The 27,935-nt window shown below is 42.1% G+C and overlaps 1 protein-coding gene across 6 annotated transcripts; it reads right to left on the reverse strand.

Annotated features, from left to right (window-relative positions):
* Window positions 1-224: 224 nt before the first annotated feature.
* Window positions 225-27,649, reverse strand: MAP3K8 (mitogen-activated protein kinase kinase kinase 8). Of its 6 annotated transcripts, XM_059711810.1 has the most exons (9): window positions 27,029-27,143; window positions 24,918-25,154; window positions 21,333-21,689; window positions 15,072-15,239; window positions 12,553-12,814; window positions 10,677-10,783; window positions 3,304-3,456; window positions 2,127-2,373; window positions 225-1,197 (listed from the first exon to the last, which is right to left on the reverse strand). In XM_059711810.1, the coding sequence occupies exons 3-9, from the start codon at window positions 21,666-21,668 to the stop codon at window positions 1,067-1,069; spliced, it is 1,404 nt and encodes a 467-aa protein (XP_059567793.1). In that variant the 5' UTR covers window positions 21,669-21,689; window positions 24,918-25,154; window positions 27,029-27,143; the 3' UTR covers window positions 225-1,066. The 6 variants fall into 6 exon arrangements, with proteins under 6 accessions (XP_059567793.1, XP_059567824.1, XP_059567808.1 ...); XM_059711841.1 differs by lacking the exons at window positions 24,918-25,154; window positions 27,029-27,143 and adding an exon at window positions 27,411-27,649; XM_059711825.1 differs by lacking the exon at window positions 24,918-25,154 and having other exon boundaries at window positions 27,029-27,136.
* Between the last annotated feature and the right edge of the window lie 286 nt (window positions 27,650-27,935).

Below are 27,935 nucleotides of genomic sequence, written 5' to 3' on the forward strand. Positions count from 1 at the left end.
CCTCCAACCTATATCCCAACCCCTGGATCCCACCTTCAGTCCAGGGTTAGAATAACACTTTTCACAATAATTAAGGCAAAATATTAATTTATTCAGTTGATTTGACCAATCATATTGGATAAAAATGTCGGTTTCATTTGCATGATGTAAAAACATACTTTAAGTAAATATAGTCACATATTTTACAATGTTAAAAATATAGATATGAAAGACTCATGAAGGCATTTGATATAAAACATACATAGTATGCTATTTTAATATACAAATGCTTAAAAGAAAATAGAGTCATAAGAGTTACAAAAGTAGCATCAGTAAGAATTGACAAATTTCCAGTTTTCATAAGGTCACATTCTCATCCGTTGGGATGTACAGAAATTATGTGGTTTACACAGTTTTATCCACATTCAAAACATCATGTTTTAAATGTTTTAAGCATAGCATGTACAGTACAAAATGTTTCCATAGGAACATAACAGAACCCATCACTAGTGGCCTGCTGTCAGATGGCTTCTCACTAATCAGTTAGCCATTTGCAAGACACTAGTTCAGCTTATTGCTACAATATTCAAGTTGCTCTATTCACCCAAAATATAATGACTTTAATTTAAACTAGAATCTACTGACAAAGGCCCAAAGAGTTGGCATATAATATACACTAATATATACAAAACAACTATTCTGAGTTAAATGAAGTTCCCAGACTTAATTTAGAACCAAGAATAGTAATTTTAAGCTAATATATTATTCTTATAATTGGTATATTTTTACAATTTTGAGCAAAGTGCACAGTGAATGAAATCAGTCACCAGAAATGATCCTTCTAGGAACACTTAATTCCTCCCCTTGAGTCACCCCACCTGAAAAATGAGAACTTTTAGACCTGGTGGACAGGGCAGCTCCACAAATAAAACACACAGGAGCCATGTGGAGTCACATTCATCAGTCATGGGAGCCCACAATGCCAGCTAATAAATGGCACAATTCACTAGACAGAGCCCCTGTGTAGAATCGGCAGAACTAGCTTCCAGGAGACAAAAGCTGAGTATTAATTTGGAGCAAACAACAATCAGCCATACTCTAACGTTGGTGGACCCCGGACAAGGTTGAAATAGCCGGCCAGGGCTCCAAGGTCTATGTAGAGAGAACGTTGTCTCTTTAGCATCTCAGATTCTTCAGTGCTTCCTGTGCATGAAGAATCTGAAAAGGGAAACATTGAAAAAATAAAATAAATGACCAGGAAACGTGTTCAATAATAAATACTTGTTCCTTCTACAAAAAAAAAAAAAAGTAACAGGTTGGACCTAATGAAGTAGCATTCAAGCCCTGGTTTCATTAAAGAGCTACAGAGGTGAACACCATGGGCTAATTTGTGTCAGATTTCATACACAAAAAAGTTTAAAAAAAGAGTCAATATAACAAGAAATTAACTAGAATTTCTGGCATGTTTTCCAACATCCTAGATGATACACTTTAAATATGGAAAAAGTCAGACAAGATGCAGAAAGGCAAACAAGCATTCCAGGCCTGACATCTGGGTTTGGATCTAAACAGATTAAGAATGACACAGATAATATTTTTGTTATTAAAATAACAAAACCCCTCTCCACCCATATTCAATGCTCCTGCAATATGTACTGATCTCCCTAAATGGGAAAGATTCATAGCTGACAAAGAGATTTTAAGCATGGGAAGAGGGAAATGCAAATTGACTCCACACTCAGTATTCTATGTGGGCAGAGCAGTGCCATGATGTTTCCAAGCAAGGACTGGCGTGGCTTACCATAACTCAATTTAACAGAACCCCAGTCTTTACCAGCAGCAAAACTATCATGCCTGATTTGCTTTTAAAGGCATATGATATTCTCTGTAGCAAAAAAAGCAAGTTAGAGGCACTTCTCAATGAGTGTGTTGCCAACATTTGCACTAAAAACCTGTTATAACTTGCTGGTAAATTAGCCATTTTTTTAATGCTTTTGCTCACATTCTTCCTGAAATTTCTCAAACAATTTATGGCACTCATGAAATCCTTTCTTTTTTTTCAAGTGCTTTCATCAGTTCCATCAGTGGTGTGATGTAGACAAAAAGGAGGGAAGCCAGAGGCAGTGCACACAGCAGGGTGTCTGTACCTGCAATGTTCTCAGGAAGTTCCAACTCCTTCCTACACAGCAGCCTCTTCCGCTCAAAGAGGGCAGAATCCAGGCTGTGACAGCGCGGCTGGTCCTCTCTGGGAGGGTTCAGGGCCTCATGTTTTAGTAGATCTGCTGCCCTGGGGCGGTGATTGGGGTTCCTCTCCAGGGCAGCTTCTATCAGCTCTCTCATGCCGGGACTGCAGTCATCCGCAATATCCTCTAATGGAGGGGCCTGTTTGTGGATCTATCAACAAACCAGCCATCTTAGCACCAATATATGAAAACATCCCCTCAATAGGAAAAGTATTTTAGTAACATGACCTAGGAAGTCACTGGTTTCCTACCTCCTGGCCTGCAGCAAATACAGTTCATACCCTGAAACAAGTTGTCCTTTAATTTACTAAGGACACCTAATTAAACCCATCTTTTGATTCAGTGCAAAGATACATGCTAGATTTGAATAAACAGTGACAGCTTTATATCTCAACAGTGGTTCAAGGGTCACCACGGTATCTGCTCCATGGGGAGGTATCTGCTCCCGAATCTCTCCACAATAAAACAGGAGCTGCATGTTTCACTACATGCCAAGCTGGCATGGGGATCTATAATCTAATACCTTCTTTTTCTTTTTCTTTTTTAAGAGTTGAAACAACATTTACAACTGCTTTGGCTCAAAGATTTATGCTACTTTGAGGCTACTAAGTGGCATTTTATTATTACACTAGAGGCCCAATGCACGAAATTAGTGCATGGGTAGGGTCCCTAGGCCTGGCTGGCGATCAGGGCCAATCGAAGCCTTCCAGCTGCTGGCTGGAGCCGTCCCTCCCTGGCTGCCAGCTGCTGGCCAGGGCTTTCCTTCATTCTGCGCCACCCCGTGGTGGTCAGCGCACGTCATAGCAAGCAATCAAACTCCAGGTCTCCCAGTTGAATTCCCAAGGGGACACTTTGAATATTAGCCTTTTATATATATATATATAGATGTCTAACAGAATAGCATATAATTGATGCCCAATGTACATTTTAGTAAGTTCCCATTAAAATAGCAATGCCTTCTTTGTGAGAATGGGGCTTCCTCATTGGGTCACTAGCTCACTCCCATCCACTCAGAAAGGAGTGCAGCACTCCTGAACAGGTAGAAACTGGCCCAGCTCAGCCCTCATTGACCCCCACTTACTATGTACAGGTAGGAGGGATAAGCTGAGCGAGGATAGCGCTTCACCCAGGGCGGGGTGCCCGTCTGCATGTGGATAAGCGTGGTCCCCAGGCTATAGATGTCAGCTTTGGTTGAATGGCCCCTGCACAGGATCACCTCTGGGCTCATGTAAATCTGAAAAAGAAGCAGGAAACATCAGTCTGACTCCCCTTACTTGTCTGGGTTTCCATTTCCCTAATCAAGTTCTGGAAGCTGGCTCATCCACTGGTAATATATCTATTGCACGCTTCATCCCTTCATGAGAGTGCCATTGCTGTGTCCCATGAGCTAAGGAGAGTAACAATCACCTGGGACCCGGTACATCAAAGTTCTGCAAAGCACTGATGCATGTTTCTGCTAAAACACCAGTTCCTTTCATATTTAAACTAGTGGCCCGGTGCACGAAATTCATGCACGGGGGAGGGTGTGTTCCTCAGCCTGGCCTGCACCCTCTCCAATTTGGGACCTCTCAAAAAATCTCCTGCCAATTTACAGGGATTGGACCTAAACCAGTAGTCGGACATCCCTCTCGTAATCCGGGACTGCTCTGCCCACACTGCAGCCACCGCTACTGCCTCAGCCACTGCCTGCCCAAGATCCATGGCTGTGGGAGAGGGCCCGCGCCCACGCCCCACAGAGAATCAGCTGGGAGGGAGTGCTGTACGCTGGCAGTGGGGCCATGGACCCCGCCAAGTGGGCCCAGCTGCAGAGGAGCCTGGATAAGAAGCTGGGCGAGCTAAGCAGCCAGAGAAGGAGCAAAAGGAGGGAGAAGGAGATGTGAGTTGGCCCTCACACCCTCCGGCCTTGTCTTTGCAAATGCGGTGGGGGCAAGCGGCTGTCCCTGGTGCTTTCTGTGCCTTATAGCTGCTCCCGTGATGTGACCAGGGCTGCATGAGGAAGCCAGGGGCCTCTGGGAGGGGGTGGGTCCTCGGGCCCAGCGTGCCATGCCTTGCGCTGGGGTGGGGGCGGGCTGCAGTGGCTGTTCTCTGGACCTTCTGGGGAGAGCCTCCCCAGGTCTCAGTTTTGCTGGCACCAGGGCCCCCTGGGGCTCTCCGAGGTCCCTCGCCAACTGCCTTAAGAGAACCTTTAAGAGAGGTTCCAGGAGTCCGGGTTGCGTCCTGGCCTGGGCCCACCCTCCTGCCCTCGGATCGCCATGGCGATTGAGGGGTGCAGGCCCTCCCACCCTTCAATTGCCATGGTGGGGGTCCAGGGTTGATGCCTGGCCTGCGCTCTGGCCCTCCTGCCCTCTGATAGCCATGGCGGGGGTCCGGGGTTGCAGCCTGGCCTGCGCCCCGCCCTCCCGCCCTTCAATTGCCATGATGGGGGTCCGTGGTTGCTGCCTGGCCTGCAACACGGCCCTCCCGCCCTCCGATCACCATGGCAATCGAGGGACGCAGGCCCTCCTGCCCATCAGTTGCCATGGCGGAGCACCGGGGTTGCTGCCTGGCCTGTGCCCCGCCCTCCTGCCCTTTGATTGCCATGGTGGGGGTCCGCGGTTGCCGCCTGGCCTGCGTTCCGCCCTCCTGCCCTCCAATTGCCATGGCGATCAGGGCCACAGGCCAGCCGGCAATCCCAGCTTTCCCATGGCGATCACCCGTTTGGGGGTGGGGAAAGGCAGCCGTTGCCCACCCCCCAACTCTTGCCTGGGTTGCCGATCACCATTCTTCAGTCCTTCCCCTTTCGCCTCTCATCATTGCGAGTATGCAAATTAACCGCCATCTTGGCTGTCAGTTAATTTGCATATCTCGCTGATTAGCCAATGGGACGGGTAGCAGTCGTATGCCAATTACCATGTTTCTGTTTTATTGGATAGGATGGACACTACAAATATTCTTCTACACCTCATGTTTGTCACTAAATTGCAGTAATAAAATTTAAATAATAAAAGTTGGTGAAGTCCACATGGTATTAACACTGATCACTTGGAAGAGAAGAACTTTTAAAATGGCAGTGTTTTAAATATGATCCTAATTAGTCATTTCTATGAGCTACTTATTATTTCTACCTCCCACATAGCTCAGTGACCAAATATTCAAGGCCTTGTTAACACTGAAAATTCAGCTTAGTTTCCCGAGTTGCTGCTGGGAAAGTAGGGCTAGGTTTAGAAATAGTTTCTCTAGGAAGTGTTTTGTTTCTAAACCTAAAAAAGAGAAAACAAGAACAAACACTGGTGCCCAATGATCTGGATTTGTGGCTGGTCCAGGCATATCCTAATTAATAATATTTAACTTTAAGGAATTTTTATGCTGCCTGTTATTTGAATATTGAGAAGGGGGTAAGTGTTCCAAGAATACATCCTATATAATAACGAGCTAATATGCAAATGGTCGTCACACCCTTGCGCCCTCGCGCCAGGGCCAGGGCACCTGAGGCTGTGCCCCCTGCCCGGCAGGGTTTGATGGGGTACCTGAGGCTGCACCCCCCTGCCCCTGGTGTTGGGCCGGGGGACCTGAGGCTGCGCCCCTGCCCTGTGGGGCTTGACAGGGGTAGGGCCAGCCAGGTCTGGCTCTTGCACAATTTCAAGGTGCGCATGGGTGGGCAAAGACTTCACTCTGGGTCCTGCGGTGCTCCCCAGACTCTAACAGGAGGGAGATGGTAGATTTTCATATACATTTTACTTATTTTCTTTCATCTCTGACACTTCTATTATAAAGAAAGGGCAAATAGCAATATTAAAATATTTCCTCTAATTAATTCCCTTTTTTAAAAAAATATATATATATATTTTTATTGATTTTTTACAGAGAGGAAGGGAGAGGGATAGAGAAGCTAGAAACATTGATGAGAGAGAAACATCGACCAGCTGCCTCCTGCACACCTCCTACTGGGGATGTGCCCGCAACCAAGGTATATGCCCTTGACCGGAATCGAACCTGGAACCTTTCAGTCCGCAGGCCGATGCTCTATCCACTGAGCCAAACCGGTTTTGGCTAATTAATTCCCTTTTAATGCGCACAAATTTCATGCACTGGGCCACTAGTTTCAGAATAAAGAAGTAAAGAACTGGCTTACAAAAACAGGAGAAATTGACCAGTTTCCTTATCCAAACCCTGCTCAACTTCTTTCTACAACACATTTCTGGCTTGCTTTTCATCTATCATCTATCTATCTATCTATCTATCTATCTATCTATCTATCTATCTATCATCTATCTGTCTCTCCATCCCTCCCTCTCAGCAAACTGGCCAACCAAGCTCCTTGTTCTCAAACTTCCCCTGACGCAAAAACAGATCCTAAAAGACTTTCTTACTAAGTATAATCACAAAGTTATACAATAAATGCAGTGGGGAGAATTAACTGTCAGTAGGGGATGCCCACTTCCTCCCTGCAATAGAAGGATTAGGTAAAATATGTACAATTGGTGAAACCAACAGCAGCTGTGCAATAGGGCTCTGCAGACTCCATGTGACTCCACATTTGGGGACAGCAGTGTCCTGTCCACCTGGTGACCTGGCTGTGACCCCTCAGGCAGATCACTCAGAGCTACATGGCTCAATGGCTCAGAGCTCCTGCTTTCTCAAGTTCTGTAAGAGCCAGGGCAGCAAGGTAAGGTGATCAAAGACTCTGCAGGCTGGCTGACTCAAGACATGAAACAGGCCTGGTGGGACCTGGGTAAGGCTCTCTGAGTGGCACGCCCTCAGACATGGGCACTGACACAAAGGAACCTAGATGTCATGTCAGGGGTCAAGGCACTCACCTCTCAGCACATTTATTACAAAGGGAAAGAGACGTGTGTGTGTTTGTGTGTGTGTGTGTGTGTGTGTCCACACATATGATGATTACATATTAACTTACATGAAGACCAAATACCAAATCAGAAGAAAATAAACTTTTTTTAAAGGACCATGTTATATGATTCTAAGTAGCTATTAACATTTATTATTTATTCTTTCTCTGCACTGTGTAATTAAAAACAATAAATTGAATATATACCAGATTAACCCTGTATACAAGGGTGGGGAAAAGTAAGTTTATAGTTATAACACAAATAAATTCTATATAATAAAGAGGTAATATGCAAATTGACCATCACTCCAACACACAAGATGGCCTCCCCAATGTGTTCAAAGATGGCCACCACAAGATGGCCTGCAGGGGAGGGCAGCTGGGAGGGACCAGGCCTGCAGGGGAAGGCAGTTAGGGGTGACCGGGCCAGCAGAGGAGGGCAGTTGGGGGAGACCAGGCCTGCAGGGGAGGGTAGTTAGGGGTGACCAGGCCAGCAGAGGAGGGCAGCTGGGAGGGACTAGGCCTGAAGGGGAGGGCAGTTAAGGGTGACCGGGCTAACAGAGAAGGGCAGTTGGGGGTGACCAGGCGAGCAGAGGAGCAGTTAGGCATCGATCAGGCTGGCAGGGGAATGGTTAGGGGGTGATCAGGCTGGCAGGCAGAAGCGGGATCGGACCTAAATGGGCAGTCGAACATCCCTCGAGGGGTCCCAGATTGGAGCAGGTGCAGGCTGAGCTGAGGAACAACCCACCCTCCTTCCATGCACGAATTTTGTGCACCAGGCTTCTGGTATAATAATAATGAATAAATAATAATATAAGAATAAACTCTGTTTCACATACTCACAACTATAAACCTGCTTTTGTCCACCCCTGTATGTATTATGTGGGTACAATATAATGTTCTGAATGTAAATGTTGAGAGAGAGAGGGAGGGAGGGAGAGAGAGAGAGAGAGAGAGAGAGAGAGAGAGAGAGAGAGAGAGAGATCAAACACAGGTGACCAGTGTCTGCACTGAGGAACTATGTACAGGTAGAAAGGACAGGCTGATGGAGGGAGAGCTTCACCCAAGGTGGGGTGCCTGATTCCATATATTGCAGGAATCAAAAATCATGTGCAGCTATGAAGTAGCCAAGTGAACAAGTTCTAACAAAAGCAAATGCGCACGCTTGACTTTGACTCACTACCCCTTATTGGCTCTTTAGTATGAGGTTAAAAACAAGCTTACTGAAAGGTTTCACTGGTGACATCGCACACTTGCTCACTGTCAAATTTCTGTTCCTGAGTACCATATAGATATTAAAATGCAGGTTGATTAGAAGAGAGTTTATAACTATAAACACTAAACACCAAAGCCCGTTTAGTAATTCATAAAAAAAATTTACATTTGGTGAAAATAACTTAACCCAGGAGTGAACACTATGTTATTATCTCATACTCCAACACACATTCTTTTCCTGCTAGAGAATCCCAGAAGGGGCATGTCTTCCTCCAGACGTTGCAAAATGTTCAATTTGATCGCACTGCCAGGAAGAAAAAGGTATTTTCCATCTTTAATACCATAAATAGTTTGTTTCTCAACTTGGTTCCAGGAAAAATGGTGCACTGTCACATATCTAAACTTCTGACTAATGCAAAATGTGCTGGAAATTCTTCCCCCAAAAAACATGTCTAAGTAGTAAGTCTTAGATTTTGTGCTTTGGTGAAGTACTCTTAAGATCTGGTACTAAAACATTTTTAAAAAGTGAACAGTTTTCTCTTCTGAATATTATTCTGCTCAAAGATGACTATCAAGAATTTTCTCTCAAATATTTTCCAAACTAACTTCAGTAATATCAGCAAAAACAAGGATTCTGCTGCTCAGGAAAGTTTTTGCTCTGAGAGTTAAGAAAAGCATACAAAATCTCATTTTGAAATAAATATTTATTTATTTATTTATTGCACTGCAACTGACTTCAGTGCAATCAATATATCTACCAGCTAGACTAAGGGCTGTTATTTGGTTGAACACTAAGACTGACCTGGTAATCTTGAGGTAAAGATACAGCCAAGTGCCTTCTCTCCATTTTTGGGGGCCACTTCCAATAGAGAGAAGGGCATGGGGCTGGGTGGCTGATAGTTATGCACCCACCATAGTGGACATGGGTGAGAAAGGCAACTACTATACCCATTTACCTTCCCAGTTTTATCCTTCATTGTCCATCATAAGCAACAGTGAACTAACTCTTTGATTTGTTAATAATTCAGGTCAATTTAACATAGCTTCTTTTACCAAAAAGTACCACCAAGGCATGATCCTTATTGACCTTGTCCCATGTTTCATCCCTGGTACCTGCAACAGTCTGCCATACAGCAGATGCTCAGGAGACACTCACTACATGAATCAACTATTCAGTTTAACAATGTGAATGTTAAATTAATATATTATTTGAAACTCATGAATACATTTCTCTGAATCTCATTTAGATTCAAGAAAGGTTTTTTGGTTTTGCTTTATTTTTCTTCACAAATACAAGTTTTATTACTAGTTCATATCTTCAATAAGATTTAATTATGGTATAATAAATGATGTTTATTATAGAATCCCTAGGATTAAAGTTAGGCCTAAAATGTTGTCAGTTCTTAATAAATGTTATCAATGACCCTAAAAATGATGGCTGTAAATGAACTAAATCATCAATTAAACTAAGAATATATATTTGTTATATTAAAAAGGTATACAGTGGTTAGATCTTAGATTTTAGACTCAGAAAAAAACTGGATTCAAGTTCCAGATCGTTATGTAGCTGAGAAGCTTTGAACACATGGTTTTAAGCTCTTCAATCTTGTTTCCTTATTATAAAACTAGAGGCCCGGTGCACAAATTTTGGGCACTGGAGGGGGGGGGGTCCCTCAGTCTGACCTGCACCCTCTCCAATCTGGGATCCTGCTTGCAATCCAGAACCACTGACTCCTAAGCGCTCACCTGCCTGCATGCCTGATGCCCCTAACTGCTCTCCTGCCTGCCTGATGCCCCTAACTGCTCCCCTGCCTGCCTGATAGCCCTAACTGCCTATCTGCACTCCCCTCCTGGCCTGATCCCCCTAACTGCCTATCTTCTCTTCCCTCCAGGCCCCCATCCTGACACCCCCCCCCTCCGGGCCAGGCGGCATGGCAGGCCTGCATGCACCGTCTCCCCCACACACACACACAGCGGCAGCCTCATGTCCCAGTGGCACAAGTCCCTGCCCCTGTCCCTGCCCATCAGCTCCTGTGTGCATGCAGCCTGTTGAATGCTCATGGCTGGGACACCATTAGGACCAATTAGCATATTACCTCTTTATATATATATATATATATATATATATATATATATATATATATATATATATATATATCATAATACTATTTGCCTGTAATAATAGTGTTTACCAATAATAGAATTGTTGTGAGGGTTAAAAAATATAATTCATTTAAAGTGCTAAAATGAGTACTTGGCACAGATAAAGTACTCATTAAGTATGTTCCAATGATGATAAAAATTTAATGCAGTGGCTTTTTTCCCCTTCTTTGTCCTTTCTACAGTAATGATAGGCATTTTTTATTTTTACTCTTAATAAGATATCAATCATTCTTATAGGAATATAATTATACCTCTGTTCCACGGAGGTCCTTCGGAAAGTAGATGTCTTCAGTCATTTGAACACTTAGGCCAAAATCTACCAAAACGGCTTTTGTGGACATGAAAACAATGTTGCTAGCTATAAAGAGAGGAAAATATTTAGTAAATAAAATGAAAGCATTATCTAAAACAAGTCCCAAATTAGAATAGATTGAAATGCTTTCCCTACTGAAATGGGTGTAATATATTCAAAAGAGGAGGCTGAGAGTCTAGGTAAAAATCACTTCAGGTCTGTCAAGAATTCAGCCAATATGGACGCAAATTATTGCAGCCACTAATAATGTTAAAGATACAACAACCAAGACATAGAAACAAAATAAGACTGAAGGTACGGATGCATGGAACAGGCTGGCATACCTAGATGTGGGGGGTCAAGGGACAAGGAGAGAGAAACCAAAGAACTTATGTACTTATATGCATAGCCCACGGACATGGGCAATAGGGTACTGAAGACCTGAGGGGGGATGGGGGGAGGGGGGGAGGAGGTGGGCATCTGTAATACTGTCAGCAATAAAAATATATATTAAAAAAAAAAGAAAATGTGACATAAAGTGTATTCAGTCATAAAAAAGAAGGAAATCTTGCCATTTGTGACAATCTGGATGGACTTTGAGAGCATTATGCTAAGTAAAACAGTCAGCTGGAAAAAGACAAATATTATGTGATCTCACTTATATGTGGAGTCTAAAAAACCAAACTCACAGAAACAGAACAGACTGGTGATTACCACAGCCAGTGGGTGGGGGAAATGAGTGAATGTGGCCAAAGGATAAAACTTCAGTTATAAGATGAATAAGTCCTGGGGGTGTAACATACAACATCATAACTATAGTTAATACCATATTGTATATTGGAAAGTTGCTAAAAGGGTAGATTTTAAAAGTTCTCATCCACCAAAAATTAATTATAACTATGTGAGGTGATGTGATAACTAGCCTAATTGTGGTAATCATTTTATAATATATACATATATCAAATCATTACATGAAACTTACACAATGCTATTTGTGAATTATATCTCAATAAAGCTAGAAAAAATACATTAATGCTCAAGAGCTTGCGTTCCAAATTCTATGATATAAACATACTATTATTAAGCCACTTTCTAAAAAAAAAAAAAAATAAGTAAAATACCCATTTTTTTTTTCAGTAAAAGTCCTGCTACTCCTATTTATCATTAGGTATTAAGAATCCATAGTGGGTCTCTCTTTCAATTTCCCCCTCACCTTATTGAATGAACTATTGACAAATGGATGTTTAAAATTTAAAAGCTATTTGTTTCTCAATAAGATGTGGCTGCAGGTGTGTGTTTTTAAGTAAATTAGTATTTTAAAAGCCAGAGGCAGTACTTAATAGAAGTGTGGTGTGGCTCTAGTCCAGCCGTGGGCAAACTACGGCCAGCGGGCCAGATCCGGCCCGTTTGAAATGAATAAAACTAAAAAAAAAAAAAAAAGACCGTACCCTTTTATGTAATGATGTTTACTTTGAATTTATGTTAGTTCACACAAACACTCCATCCATGCTTTTGTTCCGGCCCTCCGGTCCAGTTTAAGAACCCATTGTGGCCCTCGAGTCAAAAAGTTTGCCCACCCCTGCTAGTCTATTCTACAATTGGATAATCACCCTTCCTTATGACATTGAAAGTTCCCCCTCTTGATTCTCAAAGTGACCCCTCTTGATTCTCAAAGGTGTTCAGAAGCACAGTGGGGGAAAGGGCAAGGTGCTCCAAAGGAGCTGTGCGCCCTGCCCTGCCCTGCCACTAAGACTCCTTAGATTGAAGGAAGGAGCCCATTTGCCTCCTAACTAGTCTCATTAAGCCGAAAAGGTACATATCCAAGGATAACTCACGTTTAATATCATGATGAATCACTTTCTTTGAGTGTAGAAAATCAAGTCCCTTGAGAACATGCTTTGTCACCCAAATAATTTCAAATTCTCTCATTGGTCCACAGCTCTCCAGTTTCTCCAGAACAGACCCTCCCTCGCCTGCTTCCATGAAGAGATGTACAGTTTCACCCCATAGGACTGCGCCATATAACTCAGCAATGTTCTCATGTCGGAAGCAAGCCTGGATTTCCACATCAGATGGCTTAAATTGATCTACTGGGATCTAAAACACAAAAATATCAGTAAGATTCTAAACAACTCCAGGACAACGAATAATATATATAAAGTCAGCTCTCTGTACCAGCAGGTTCTTTACCCACTGATACCAAGGTCCAACTAAGGGATGTGAGCATCTGAGGATTTTGGTATCTTTGGGGTTTCCTGGAACCAATCCCCCTCAGATGCCAAGAGATGACTGTCAACCCACAGATCAGAAGACAAATTAATGCCCTCAAGGATACCCTGATCTGCATAAAATTGTACTGCTTAGTTAAAATAAGGTTGACTTGAGATCTGCCTTTACATTATATCAGCTTTAGGTAAGTAATTCAAAATAAGAAAATAAAAAAAACAAGAATGTATAAATAATTATTTTCATTTAGAGTATAGAAATCCAATCAAAGAAACATTTATGACTGCATCAAAAGAGATAATTTCTTATCTATTTTATATGTAATTTCCATAGCACTTAGATTTTAGGTCATATTTTCAATAGTTCATGTCATAAAATAATATGTCTTTGGTTCCACAGCTCATGCTCTAACAATGCATTTAAAATAAGCATTGAGCATCCATTCTATAGAAAATCAAGTCATTAATAAAGGAAGAAATAAATCTTTCAGTTCAGATATGAAATGTCTCCAAAAAGTACAGTGTTAGATGAAAAATGCAAGACACAGAAGTATGTATATTATGTCTCCATTTGCAAAAAATAAAATTAAAAATAATTTAACTATACAAGCATATGTCCATAGAGACTTTCTGGAAGGGTACATAAGAACCCATTAACAGTAGTTCCCTCAAGAAAAGGGATCTCATTTATTAAGACTACCCTCTTCTGAATCTGTTTGGAGTTGTTAATTATCTTATATGTTTTTATTTTTTAAGAAAATATATTTAGCTTAAAAATTAAATGTAAGTATTAACAAGGAAAGAAAACCCACAAAGCTATTTTCCCATGCCTTTTATGATGAAACTGAAACACAGGACATTTTGGTTCTAAGATCTTTATGTCACCAGATGTTTTTAAAAGAATATGAATATGTCCTCTCTAATTGCAAGCTTCAAGTGGCTTATTATGACACCTGGGTTTTTTCCTTCTAATACCAGATATTCTACCAAATCTTTATGAAGGAACAAATAAAGCCAACATATTGTCAATCTTTTAATTATGATAACAGAGATTGAGATATTCAGCAATTATTTTATTTTTGTTAAATCAAGTGAGTTTATTTTATTGCACTTAAAAATGTTTTAAAATAGAACAGACATATATAAAAGTGTAAAAGTAGTTAAGTATCAAACTCAATGCATTATTAGCTGAACACACCCATATAACCAACATCTAGATGAAGAAACAGAATTCTACCAGCACCCAGAGACCCCTTTAAACCCTTCCAATTACTGCTCCTTAAGGGAGCCCACTAACCTCATTTCCAACAGCATGGATTTGGTGAGCCTATTTTTGGCCTTTATTCTAGTATAAGTAGAAACTCATACTGTAGATCATATTTTGTGTCTGGCTGGTTTAGTTCAACATAATGATTATGAGATTCATCTACATTATTATCATTGTAAATCATTTATTTTCTTGGCTATTCAGCATTCCATTGTGTCAATATACCACATTTTAGCAACTGGAAACTTTTCAGTTTGGGACTATTACAAACAGTGCTGCCATGAACATTCTAGCACATAGTTTTCGGTGACCACGTGCACATGCCTATGCGGTGGAATTGCTGGGCCATCGGGCTTGTGCGTGTTCAGCTGAGGTAGATACTGCCAAACACGCTTCCAAAGTGGGGGCACCTCACCGATAACTGGTTAATAAGAAGAGATGGGGTCTTTTCAAGAATTAGTCTATTTAAGTTCAGCCCTTTAATCTGCAGTCCTGGGAACTTTGCAGCTTTCCCAGCTTCTGCTTCCCTGCCTGGTCCACTCCCCTGGGGTGGATTAAAGGAGCAGCACAAGGATCTGCTCCTGCAGGAGAGCACCCCTCTACCCCAGCCCACCACAAGAGAGATGACGTTTGTTATCCAAACTGGTGCTAAACTAGCCAGCACTTTCTTTTTTTTATCATGGCAAACTAGATTAAAATCAACTATGTACGTGGGCAGATTTAGGGGCTGAACGGCCCCAAGAGCAAGCAACTGCATAAAACACAGATACTCTTGGACAGAGCAACCTTAGACAAGATCCATTCAAAGGCTAACAAGTTTTGAGTAATGCAATGCAGTTCACGCTGGTTATAAAGAACATACCAGTTTACATGCCATTCTTTTTTTAGTTTTTATATCTTGTGCTAAGTACACTTTTCCAAAGGCCCCCCGAGGAATGAAATCGGAGCCAATATTCCTGTAAGTCAGCTTCCAGGGGATGAGGAGAACATCAGAGTCTATTTGATAGCGTCCATTTTGGGGAGTGATTACCTACAATAAATAAAAATGTAGTAAAGTGAGAATTCCAGCAAAATCCTTTTCTAAGACCAACCCTTTAAAAACTGGTTACTTTAGATTGCATTCCTACACACATTGTCACTGTGTGTAATCATAACAGTGTACAGACTATATTTAGAGTTTCAGCCAAGACAGAGAAAGCATGTAACAGAAACACATCCATCCCCGGTCAGACCTGATCAGATTTCCATCTACTCAGGAGTCATTAATTGCCAAATAGAACTTTAAAAATGACTTATCTAAGGGAGCATGACTACTGTGTCCAAGAGGCTGAAAATAAAGATTGCATAAATATAAACTCTGCCAACAAGTTGACTTGCTCCCAATTAAAATGTACTAACCTGTTAGTCCACATAGCTATTACTCAGACATGATGCATATAGAGAGAGTGTGGAAATAAACTGATGATCATGGAGGATTCTAGAAAACAATGTGTTATGCCAGAGCTATGAGTTGACAGTGCTACCTAAATAAAGTAAGGGCGGAATTATTTCTCATCTACTTACTCATTTAATATTTATTGAGTGCACAGTATGTGCCAGGCACAGTGTTTGGGGCTGAGGAGGCTGCTGTGCAAGAGATAGATGATCCCTAACCTCCAAGAGTTCATGACAAGAGATTTTGAAACCAGTCCACTCAAAAATTAAGGGATATAGTCTGACAGTGGTGTGGGTTACAAGTGTGTGCATTTATCAAAACACATCAAACTGCAAATTTAAGATCTGTGTGTTTTACTGCATATAAAGTCTACCTTGATTTTGAAAGAGTAAACAATTAAAAAGAGAAACAATTAAAATTAAAACAAATTAATAAGGCAGTCCACAGGAGCTATGACCTGGAGTACAGGCTTAAAACATGGTTAAAGTGTTCTTTCAAGAGATAAAGTGTCTCAAAAATATAAGTTTTTCTTGCAAGTATAATTAGTAATAATAGGACTTCAGATTATGAATCTGGGAATTATGAAACCATCAAAGCAACATCAAGCTCTTTCACATAAAGACGAAGCAAAGGGGGAACTGCAGTCCACAGGAGGAAAGAATGGACACTTGATTCATGTGCAGGTGCAGGGGGCTCCTCACAGGCCTCTGCTCCGGGAATGGTTCTAGTAACCGTCAGGGTTATTCACTCAGTCTCCACTCCACAAGCAGATGTGGTCACGATTAGTCAGGGAATGAAACAGAACTCTATACTTAGACATGTGAAGTCAGTAAATTGAAAAATTAAATATTTACTGAGCATGTCCTCTGTGCAGAATTCTGTGCAGAGCTCTAGAGGGAAAATGACTAAGGACAGACCACAGGCTCGGCTTGTTTGAAATATGACCTCCTTTCAAGAAGTGTGTCACCTCAAGTTACTGGGGGCCTCGTTTTACAGCAAAGAACGTGACGAATCTAGTCCCCTTCCACATTTAGACAGAACTATGCTCACTGCATTCAATCCTACTTGAATATTGCCTTTCTTGCCATTAAATATTTACAGATCCAATTTCACTGAAGCCTCTCTGTCATCCACTTCAGTGTTTAATTCACGTTCATGAAAGCTTTACTTTTGTTTAACCAAAATTTGTTTTAATAGGTTTTGACTCAGTGTCTCTTATTCTAAGAGGACAAAAAATAATAACAGCAGCCATATATTGAGTGCTAATTATCCGCCAGGCACTGTGCTCAGTACTTTAACATTATCTCATCAAAGTCTCACAACAGTCCTACCCAGTAAGTACTATTTTTATCTCCATTTTACAGATGAGAAAACTGGCTTCAGAGGTTAAGTAACTCACTAGTTAGTGACAGAGTCAGGATTCAAACTTGGGGCTGTCTGTCCCCAAAGCCACCACTCCTAGTCTTTGGATAAGAGCCTTTTATCTTCCAGGAAGCTATAATTAAAGCTGAGCCATGATCAAAACCCAGTTATTAAAATCCTATGTTTACATGTCACTGAGCACACCTTATCCTCTTTGGATCAAATCCTGCAAGTACCTTCACCTCCATGTCACAACCTCCCACATTCCAGGGATCCCCTCTGAATGTCTCTCAAGTCCTCCATGGCCACCTTTGATGTACAGGGTGATAGGCAAGTGCTGACCCCTTTGCAGTTCTGCACAGTCCCTGGTTTTTCCCCAGGCCCTAGACCTTCCCTATTTGGGTTTGAGATGTTTTTCCCCCCTTCTTTCCAGGGGGCTCTACCAAATAATCTTGTGGATCTTTGTGCTGCTTATCTCTGCCAATTCTTCAAATGATCAAAGCCTTCTTCAAGTGCAGACATTATAAGCTCCAGATCACTGTCACAGATACCAGATAACATTGGGCCAGAAAAACACTTCAGAAAAATCCTTAGGTACTTCAGTGAAAAGAAATTCCCTGAGGGACCTGTGTGATGTGGCTGCTATGAAATGGATGCGACCTTGGGCTATATTAATGGAGCACAGTCTCTAGAACAGAGACACAACTGGCTGGCCACACCACAAAACGCCCGCCATGTTCGTGTTCTGGGCTACAAGACAGGCGCAGCAAAGGCTTGACTTCAGAGGGCGATACCCAGATGATGATGGAAGCTGACACTAAAATACATGAGAAGGAGAAGATACAGTGAGACATGTTTGTGAAAGAGGAAAGATGTGGGGAACATGCAATTTTTAAAATATTGACAGTATAGCCACAAGGAAGGAAAGTAACAATTATATACAACAAATACAGAAATGGCTTGTGTTCTTTCAACACTCACTATGTGTAAACAGGTCCCGTGCTTTCATCATTTGTTCTACCAACAATCATAGAGTAAGTGCTGTCATGTTACCCATTTTACAAATGGGTAAACTGAGGCATAGAGGAGTGTGATAACTAGTCCAAGGTCACATAACTAATCCATTTCAGAGCTGAGATACATATGCAAGAACTTTAATTAATGGGCCTGCAGTCTTCACCACTCCTCATCACATATATCTTTTGATGGCCAAAGAATAGAAATAGGACTAAGAAGAGTCAGAGATGGATTTTAGTTTTATTGAAGAAAGGACTGTCTTACAATAAGAATTGGCCAAACATGAAATTAAATGCCCCACTACATGATGAACTCTTCATCAGAGGAGATTATCAAGCATAGACCAAAATCCTCCAGCAATTATTGGAGATGATGAATGGGGGGGTGATCCAAGCTTCAGACAGAGGAGGATTTAATTCAGTAACATTAAGGTTTTCTATCCCTGAGAAGCTGGGACCCCATGACTAACCCTGAGGAACAGCATGCAGAATCTCACACCCACAGCTGGGCCCTTCAGCACCCCATCACCAGAGCCAAGTATTTGAAAACCATTTTAGGTTCTTCATCCCAGATCAGGTTATTAGGAGTTGGTCTAGATTATAAAGTTTATAAATAACTTGTGGCACTCTTACACAAAGCAACCCCTACGACAGTCTCCCAGAGTTTCTTCCCTGGTCCTGCTGGAAGTTGGTGTCATCTTTATGAAATATTTTTAGGAAAAGAACACACACCTGCAAAGCACCATTTAACATGCCTGTGCTTCAGGATATTTTTGTAATTCCTGTTCCTCCACCCTCATTAACTGATTAACTCTACAGGCATTGTGGTGGTTGGGTGCCTGGAAGACACCATGTTTCTATGTCTCCGGGCCTTTGCACATGCTATTCTCTTCATCTGGAACACTCTCAGCTCCCCATCCCCTTCATCTGGCTGACTCTACTCAATAACTTGGGCATCAAGTCTCCTTGGAAGTCTCTCTGGCAATCTCTTGGCCAACCTACCCCATCTCATGGCTGTGTGAGGTACTCTGCCTGACCAACTCCACAGCAATCATGATGTAGTTGTATTGGGAAGTACTACACTGCATTATAATTGCCTGTTTACTTACCTCTTACAATCATCAGGCAGTAAGCTACCAAAAAGCACAGTTCACTACTGTATCTCTAGCATCTAGAAAAGCACCTAGTACACTGTGGATATTCCAGCTATGTCTAGCATTCACTTGAATGAAAGCATTTGGTCCATAGGGAGATATATTTATAAATAGATCTTACCATGGAACCAATTTGTTTGGTAGATAATTAGCTGTCGTTTTGTAAAGTAGAGAGACAGACCAGCAAATGAAGCCCAAAAGAAAAAAGTTTTGACAGAGTATTAGGGTGAAGACTGTGGGAAGAGAAAGGTCTTGACCACAGGATGGTTCCAAGGAGACCATGATGTGAGGATGAAGAGGTGCTAGAAGCAAACCTTGCTTCCTATAGCATCTCACTCAAACTAGCTATGATCAGGAATGGAAAGTCATGATTTCTATGCCATTATTCATGAAACATAGAGCTTTGATAGGCTATATAGCAGGCACAGGGTTTTATCTGATCCTTAAGGTCAGTGACAGGAATGTCAACCACAGCCCCAAAGCCATCAACCACTGAAGCACAGTCAAATTCCTGTAGATTTTAAGTTTTTCCTGTTAATCCTGTTTTATTTTTAAGTCTTCCTGCTTTATATTTTATAGTCTTGATCATTTTTAAAACAAAAAATCTTTTTAAAGTTTTCAAGATCTCTGTCTTCTGATATGTCCTATTCTTAAATTTTCTCTAAATATAGATTTGTTCATTTATAGAGTATAGGCTCGATGGCAGGAAATGACATTTTACTCTTACCCTTAGTTGATCTAAAATTTTCACTTCCTTTTAATGTCTTAATTTCTCCTTTTCTGCATTAGCTTTTGTTTAAACTCCAAAACCTTTAGGAAGCTATTTCTACTCCTCATAATTTTCCTGCATTCCCTTCTGTACATTCCCAGTGAAGGTCTATGTCCTGTCTCTCACCAGTCTGATGCATCAGGGGAAATGTACCTAAGACTCTACAGATTTACAAGCAAGAGTAATTTGTTTATTCTGCATGTTTTCCTTTAAATGTCTATTTTGACACACAAATATGTAATAAAAAAGAGAAATGCATAAACAATTACATTTGTCATTATAGACTTATACATAATTTTGAGCCAGAGTTCACCAGCTATATTTAAGCTAAGAAAATCAGGTATTGCTTCTAGTTCAATGATTAGCAAAAGTAATATTCTCAAGGTAAAGTACTCTGTCAACTATTAAATACAATTTGGTATACCAGACCAAAGTAAGTCACACAACTATGCAAAATGTAATCTTCCTACAAATTGAGCTACAGATGAACACAACTGGCTTCTAAAAAAACAATTCACTATATAGCTGACCAAAGTCACTGTGTTGTTTTAAATTGAATGAATGTGGTATGCAATAAAAACAAAATAAGTAATTTGTCCAGACTCTACTATTCAGCACTGACCTTCTCCCCACATTAGCCATTTTGCCATTTAGATGCACCAAAGGCAAGGGAGTCACTTTCATCAATAAGCATGTTTTCCAAGTTACCCTCTACTCTTTTGTAAATTATTCTTTTTAAAAAATTAGATCACCTTTAGCCAGCACCTACATTCACCTTTGACATATTAAGAGATTGAGAGAATCCCAGGCACACCTAAACACATCACCTGATCTATTCTTGTAGCAACAAAGTGTTGTCACAATATTCTGGATTATTTGCATACTTGAAATGACAAGCAAATACATCATTTGTCATCCATACTTTACCAATTAAAGAGAGTGAATCTGTAGATAGCTATTTACTGCCTACAGAATACATTTCTGCAAAAACTAAATCTAGCCAGTACTGATATTGTGAAAATTCCATATGTGACAAGACCAAAAAATTCAGCTTTCAAAATATTAATTAAAGACAAAGTTTTTATTCCCCTCTCAGAAGAAGGATTCTCATTAAACCTTTCTCTTCTGCCTAAATGATAAATGAGCTTTTTAATGAATTATTAAATTAAAAGACACTCTTCTTCATTCCCTTTTTGTAGAACTACTACTAAAAATTGTTTATATGGAACTTTTAATAAAGACTCTTTTTGCACCTTCAACATGAAGAATCTTACAGATATTACATTTTTGAAAAATCATACCTGATAGCCAGTCTAACCCAAATTCAAATGCCACTCTCCATTAAATGAAGCTGCAGCACTCGATTGATCAGGAAAAAAAAACGTACCATATTTAATAAAATTCCAGATTCTTGTCGTCGGTGTCCATAAAAATGCTTTGCAGTATTGGATATATGGTTTGCAAAAGCAAGCAAATCCTCCACAGTTCCATATCTGACTGATGACAACCAAGGCACATCTTGGCCACTGAGCAGCAGGGACTCTGAACGCTCCTCATTTTGATTGCTGTCTTGACACATGGTCATTAGACTGGGTTTGTAAACCGCTGGCTCTTCACTTGCATAAAGATTTTCCATAATGTCTATTACATCAGAGACATTCAAATGTTTAATTAATAAATCAATTTCTTCTTTATTGTCACTTCCAGTGCTCATGTACTCCATTACTGTTGTGCTTTCCAGAGTCTGCAAAAGAAAACAAATAATTGTGTTTACCATATTTGTACTGGCATTTGAAATCAATGGGAAACTGACATAAAAGGATTGAGCTTCTATACGCCTTTGATTAAAAAAGGAGGGCTCTGTGTCTATAGGTGTGTGAATTTAAGTGGACAGTTGAAGAAAGGGACCTTAGATAACCTTTAGTCCAACTTGTTCACTTGCAGAGGGGAAACCTGAGATCCAAACAGCTTATTCCTTACTCACTTACTGAGTTAGTGGCATCAGCCATAGCCACTGAAAACAAACTTTCAGTAAACATCAACAGGAATAAGAGCAGTTCAGGAATCCCAGGAATTAAAGCACCTGGCCTTTTACAGCTTCCAACCCCACTACTCCCCCAAGGGGGCAATCGTCCTGGCAAGGTTTCTGTGGCTTTTATGCATCAGGTGCCCTTAAAGAAAAAGAACTACTTTGCCAAATAAAATTCAGGCCTTGAAGCCAGAAGCATGTAAAATGGATTTAAATTTAAGCAAATTGAGGACAGTAGGTCAAGTTTCAGGGATAATTCTAATGCAAATGACTTAAACAGTTCATTCAGACATGGGACAAGCCTCAAATCTTCCTTCTGTCAGCAATGACTATGAGAAAGGGGAAGAAGAATCTTTAATCTGTGAGTCAGCTGTCCTCTTTTCTTTTTTTCAGCTGTCCTTTCTAGAGACCAGAATTTTTTTAAATTTTACTTTATTGTTTAAAATATTACAAATAGTAGTACATATGTCTCCTTTTTTCCCATTGATCTCCTTCCCCCCCACCACATGCCCTCACCCCCCCTCAGTGTCTTGTGTCCACTGGTTTGATCTCTTAACCCCCCAACCTTCCCCTGCCTTCCCGCTGTAGTTGGACAGTCTGTTGGATGCTTCTTTGCCTCTATCTATTTTTGCCCATCAGTTTATAAACTTTATAATGTTCTTTATATTCCACAAATGAGTAAGATCATGTGGTATTTATCTTTCACTGACTGGCTTAGAGACCAGAATTTTTGAATAGTACAAAGCATACATCACAAGGTTCTAACAAGGTTAATTTAACATCTAGATTAATGGCCCTCTAGAAGTTGTGATCTTACAAAGAGGCCAGGAAAGCCAAATTTATCATAAGCAAGACCTGAGTAAGGCCAACTAACTGTATTAGCCACTACTGTATTTCATTTCTTATATACAAATCAGGTGCTACACCTGGAGATCTGCAAATGAGGAAAAGGAAAACCAGTAGTGCTCAGGATTTTAATTCTATTCCAAAGAATTAAAGATAAAAAATGTTTAAGAGACCTAAGAGAATTTGGAGGTCAGTATGTCTACTTAAACTACTGTGTTCCTGAAAGCACAGCCTCTCTCTCAAGAGCACAAGCCTTTACACATTCTACACTCAGTGCAAAAAAGCCACAGACTTCCATTAACCTGGAGCTCCAATAGGAGACACCAGGAAATGTTCCACAGGCAACTCACCACCCAGCTACTTGGCCCCTCAGTGAATTTCATTTCAGAAAAGAACCACGAAATATACAGATGATGTATTACAGAACTGCACACTTGAAACCCATATAATTTTATTAACTAATGTCACCCCAATGAATTTAATAAAAATTTTTAAAAAGAAAAGAACCACACAATTTTGCATTGTCATTAACTTACTTCGCATTCATTTTCTAATATATGAATTGTGGTAGGCAGTTAGACAGACAAGTTCAGAGGAAGGACGATACAGAAGGTCACCAGAGTGGAGAGCCTCATTTGCCTAGCAATGGGCAAAACTGGGAAAACAAGGACTTGGTCCCCAGAGTAACCTTGCTTCCCCTAGCATATCACTGGTCATGAGGTTTAGACCCTCTGATCTTCCATTGCGATGGTCATGTGGTTTGGACCCTTCCCGGGCCTTTCCTCCCCTGGCATGTTGCTAGTCCTGCAGGTTAGACGCCCTCAGAGGGAAAAGAAACAAGGGGGCTGGAGAACAGCCCTTATGCATTAAGCCCCTAGCACAGTGATGGCGAACCTTCTGAGCTCGGCGTGTCAGCATTTTGAAAAACCCTAACTTAACTCTGGTGCCGTGTCACTTATAGAAATTTTTTGATATTTGCAACCATAGTAAAACAAAGACTTATATTTTTGATATTTATTTTCTATATTTAAATGCCATTTAACAAAGAAAAATCAACCAAAAAAATGAGTTCACGTGTCACCTCTGACACGCGTGTCACAGGTTCGCCATCACTGCCCTAGGACAATGAGGCTCTGACCAGCATCAAATGCAATCTAGACCTCAGTTGTGTTTTAGCTCTAGGCCCCAAAAAGCAGCAAAACCAGACAAGTGACACCATGGCTGACATCAGGACCAGCTGCACTGACTAATGATCCCTTGCCCTGATGCTGACCAATCAGTGGAGACCAATACCCTGAAAGGACCACACCTGGGAAGCTGATGACTATTGTATTGAATCTTCCCCTGGGACCTCCCCTAAAATTTCCACCCTTAAAAGCCCTTAAGATGGAGGATGCAGTGAGCTGTCCTTGGGCCTTTTCCCTCTCCTCCCCAGCTTCCCCCCACCCAGGCGTATTTTTTCTTTGCCTCTCTTTCTAAGGTCCAAGGGCCCTTCTTTTGTCTCTGTAACTTTTTTCTAGAGCCCATTTATTCTACCACTTGCTTCTTCTACCTCTGACTTCCTAAGTAAAATTTCTCTTAGTTTGAGACTTGGTTCTGAATTCTTTCCTAGCCAGAACTCAAGTACTGAGGTTGCTGAACCAAGGCCCCCATCAGTCTAACGCCTGGTGCCATTCTCACTCCTACCAACAAATTATGCCTCAAGAAAGAAAGCAGCATCCTGCAGTCTGGCATTCTATCTCAGTGGTTCTCAACCTTCCTGATGCCGCGGCCCTTTAATACAGTTCCTCATGTTGTGGTGACCCCCAATTTCATTGTTACAAATTGAACATAATTAAAGCATAGTGATTAATCACAAAAACAATACGTAATTATATATGTGTTTTCCGATGGTCTTAGGCGACCCTGTGAAAGGGTTGTTTGACCCTCAAAGGGGTCGCGACCCACAGGTTGAGAACCACTGTTCTATCTGGACTTACACTGCTTGGTATCAAATATTGGCCCTTCTTTTATTGTCTGCATGATCTTGGGCTAATACTTTAGCCTCTCTGTACCTCAACTCCCCCATCTGTTAAATGGAATCATAACAGCACCTACCTCATAAGATGGCTGTGAGGATTAAAGGAGCTCATGTGCACAAGGTGCTTGGTGCAAAGTCGGGTGCACAGTAAGTAAGCTGTATTATTTGTAAGTGCTATTGTGTGCATAAAAGACACAGGGAGTGAGTCAGCCACCTGGCTCTGCAGATATTGCATTAGGCCTCGTTTCTTATCAGCAAATGGGATGTGGCTACCTAGTCCCCAGCTTCTTCACAGTAAGGTTTAAAGATTGTATCTAAAACAAAACACAAAGAAAAAAAGGCAGAACCTATGAAATACTTTGATGGTTGTTATCACCACAGTTACATCCAGAAAGCAAAGGAAGCTTCCTCTCAGAGAGATCTTGTACACTCTTGGAGTCTGTTGAGTTCTGAAAGGAATTGCTACAGTTAAGGGAGGAACAATGGCCTTGGGTTTCACTGAGCCATTTAGTTGCAGTTTCTACTTGTAGAATTTACTGAAAAACAGAAGTTAAGACAAAAATAGCCTGACTTAGGACCCCACTGGCTGGAAAGTTCCAAGGCTGCTGGACTCACTTATCAAATGGCTGACTTGAGAGAAAATAAAGTTCTCAATAGTAATGTGACTCAAGAAAGAGAGGAAAAGGTCTATACAGTTTACTAGCCAGTCAGCAGATCCAAAGGGGAAAGACAGTTATGGTGTTTAAAGCCTGCAGAAAGTCTCAGGTATTTATATGTAAAACCTAAGGCAGAGGTTAAATACATATACCCTTAAACTTTATGGTGGAGGCAGAGCAGAACAGGAGGGAGGGGCGAGGGAAGTAGGGTAGGAGGGCAGAGCGGGTGGAGGAGTGTATGACTGAGACTGTTTTCGGAGCCAGGCATAATTCCTTAGCAACTCAGGACTCCTCTCACGCAAACCAATGCTCCCCAAGCAACCCCATGAAATATCCCTGCAAAGAGCCTCAGAACTTTCCAGAGTAAATTAAGCAGACAATATGCTAATGATTTCCAAGTTACTAATGATCAGTACCCATGTAGAAAAAGTGTAGATTGTGAAGGTATTCTACTTTAGCAATCAAGACCCTTACCCACACAGTTTACAATAAAAATCCTCATAAAATTCCTACTTCTTAACAAAGTAAATGACTATGCCACGTTTAGAAATGGAAAGATGAACAAATACAGTCAAAATTATCTGCTTCAAATTATTTCAGAAATCATCCATAAAGCCAAAAGGAAATCCTATTTCTAAACATTAATGTCATGGCTACTTGCATAGTTGAGGATTTCCTTGCAAGTGTGAATGAAAACAGCTAAGTTTATGGGCATTACTTCTGCCTAACAAAACATGACCATACCTGCGTTGCTTCCCATTTAAAAGATTTCTCTGCCAAACTATAACATATATATACATATATATAATATATAAATTTTTTTGAAAAGCCACAGAATGACGCGGTTTAGCTATATAGAAGCACAGCCACTCTGCTTCAAAATCTCTAGATGCCTCAACCATCCAATTTTCCTTAGAGTCCCGAAGGGCATCTGCCAGAACTTTCGAGATCCATTAGAGTTGGGGGCACCTGGTGGAATCAGATTATATTCTACTTAGCAAATACCTGAGATTTAGGCCACAGATATGTAAAGCAGCTGTATCTGTGTTTCTTTCCCTGTTCTTATCTGGAGTTGCCTTTTATTCTGGATCAATGTATGTCTTTCCAAAAATGAAATAGACATTGTAATGCTTCATTTAAAGACAGCTGTGGCCTTCCCTATCAACTTTTGGGATAAACTCTGTGCAAGCCGTGCTGCCTTCTAAGCATTGTTCTCCGCCCAGAACTAGAAGAATTTCGGGGTCCTGGGATCGCATTACCACGGGAAACATTTGTAAGTTAACTTTTTCCTTCCTAATATTCTTAGACCAAAAGGCTGGCATTCGTGTTCTGCTAATACCCCTTCTTTACCGAGTTATAAGCATGAAATTAAGTTTCTCTTCAAACTGCTCTCTGCTCCGCCAACCGCCACCCCCACTCCCTTTCTCCCGTTCCTCGCGACTAAAGGAGCTTTTAAAGGGTTTGTAAATTACAAAAGCGCCCGTCACTTTGGCGACGGCAGCGGGGCCCCTGAGCCTCTGAGGTGCACTCACCGGGTCTCGGCTGGAAGAGTGCGGGGTCGGGAGGCACAAGCCGCGGTGGGAGGCGGCGACACGGTGTCCGCGTCCCCGCGCACTGCCCAGCCCGGCGGGGCTCGCGCGCTGGGGATCCGGGAAGGAGGAGGAAGGGGGCGGGGCCGCGGGCGCCGCGTGAGCCCCTTGCGCAAGGTGCTTTCCAGCTGTGCCGGCTGCCGCGCCGCGCGACCCGCAGGAGGACGGAAGCGCAGCCGGGGGGCGGCCCGCACGCCCTCGCCTCCCCGAGCTCGGGAGTCTGCAACCCCGCCGGGGACACCCTCCCTTTCAAGATGTGAACCGCTGGGGTATCCCGCAGGGCTGAGACCAGAAAGACACTCCCGAGCCCCCAACACTGAGTTACCTGCGGCCTCCGTTCGCCCCCGCAGGCCGGGCGCTCCAGCTACCGCCCCCCGACGGCTCGGTGCGCAGCGGGTGACCGGCGCTCCCGAGCCCGATGCGCTGGGGCCCCCGCGGTCCGGCGGTGGCAGAGGCTGGAGCCTGGGCGACCGGCTCCGGAGCGAGGTGCGTCAAGACGGGAGCGGACAAACCAGCCCAGGCCGTCCTCGATGGCCCGGACTCACGGCGTCTGACCCGGCCGGGTGGCGGCGCAGCCTGTGCTAGCCACCGCCTCCCCGCCCTTTCCATTTCCCCTTTCTCTCCGTAAACAGAAAGAATTGTGGGGAAGCCAGAGCCCCCGCGCTGGGAAATTCCGCCCTCCCCCCCGCCTTTTTTTGCCCTCGGGGACCCGGGCGGAGCTGAAGTCGCGACGTGGGAGGAGCGAGCGTTGCTTGGAGTGGGTCGCGCCCGGAGCGCTGGAGTCGGGATCTACAGGCCACCTAGGGGCCCCGGACCTCAGTCGAGGGCCTGAGACACCTGAGTTCTCCCT

Source organism: Myotis daubentonii, chromosome 1 (genome assembly GCF_963259705.1).
Source record: "Myotis daubentonii chromosome 1, mMyoDau2.1, whole genome shotgun sequence".
In the NCBI taxonomy this organism is placed as follows: Eukaryota; Metazoa; Chordata; class Mammalia; order Chiroptera; family Vespertilionidae; genus Myotis; species Myotis daubentonii.

Bases quoted from the DNA above. Each gene is read 5' to 3' on its own strand.
- MAP3K8 (XM_059711841.1), bottom strand. From the start codon at position 21,668: ATGGAGTACATGAGCACTGGAAGTGACAATAAAGAAGAAATTGATTTA. The intron at 15,240-21,332 runs GTACGTTTTTTT...TATTTATTGTAG, and splicing joins CTGGAATTTTATTAAATATG to GTAATCACTCCCCAAAATGG. The intron at 1,198-2,126 runs GTACAGACACCC...TTCCCTTTTCAG, and splicing joins ACTTCCTGAGAACATTGCAG to ATTCTTCATGCACAGGAAGC.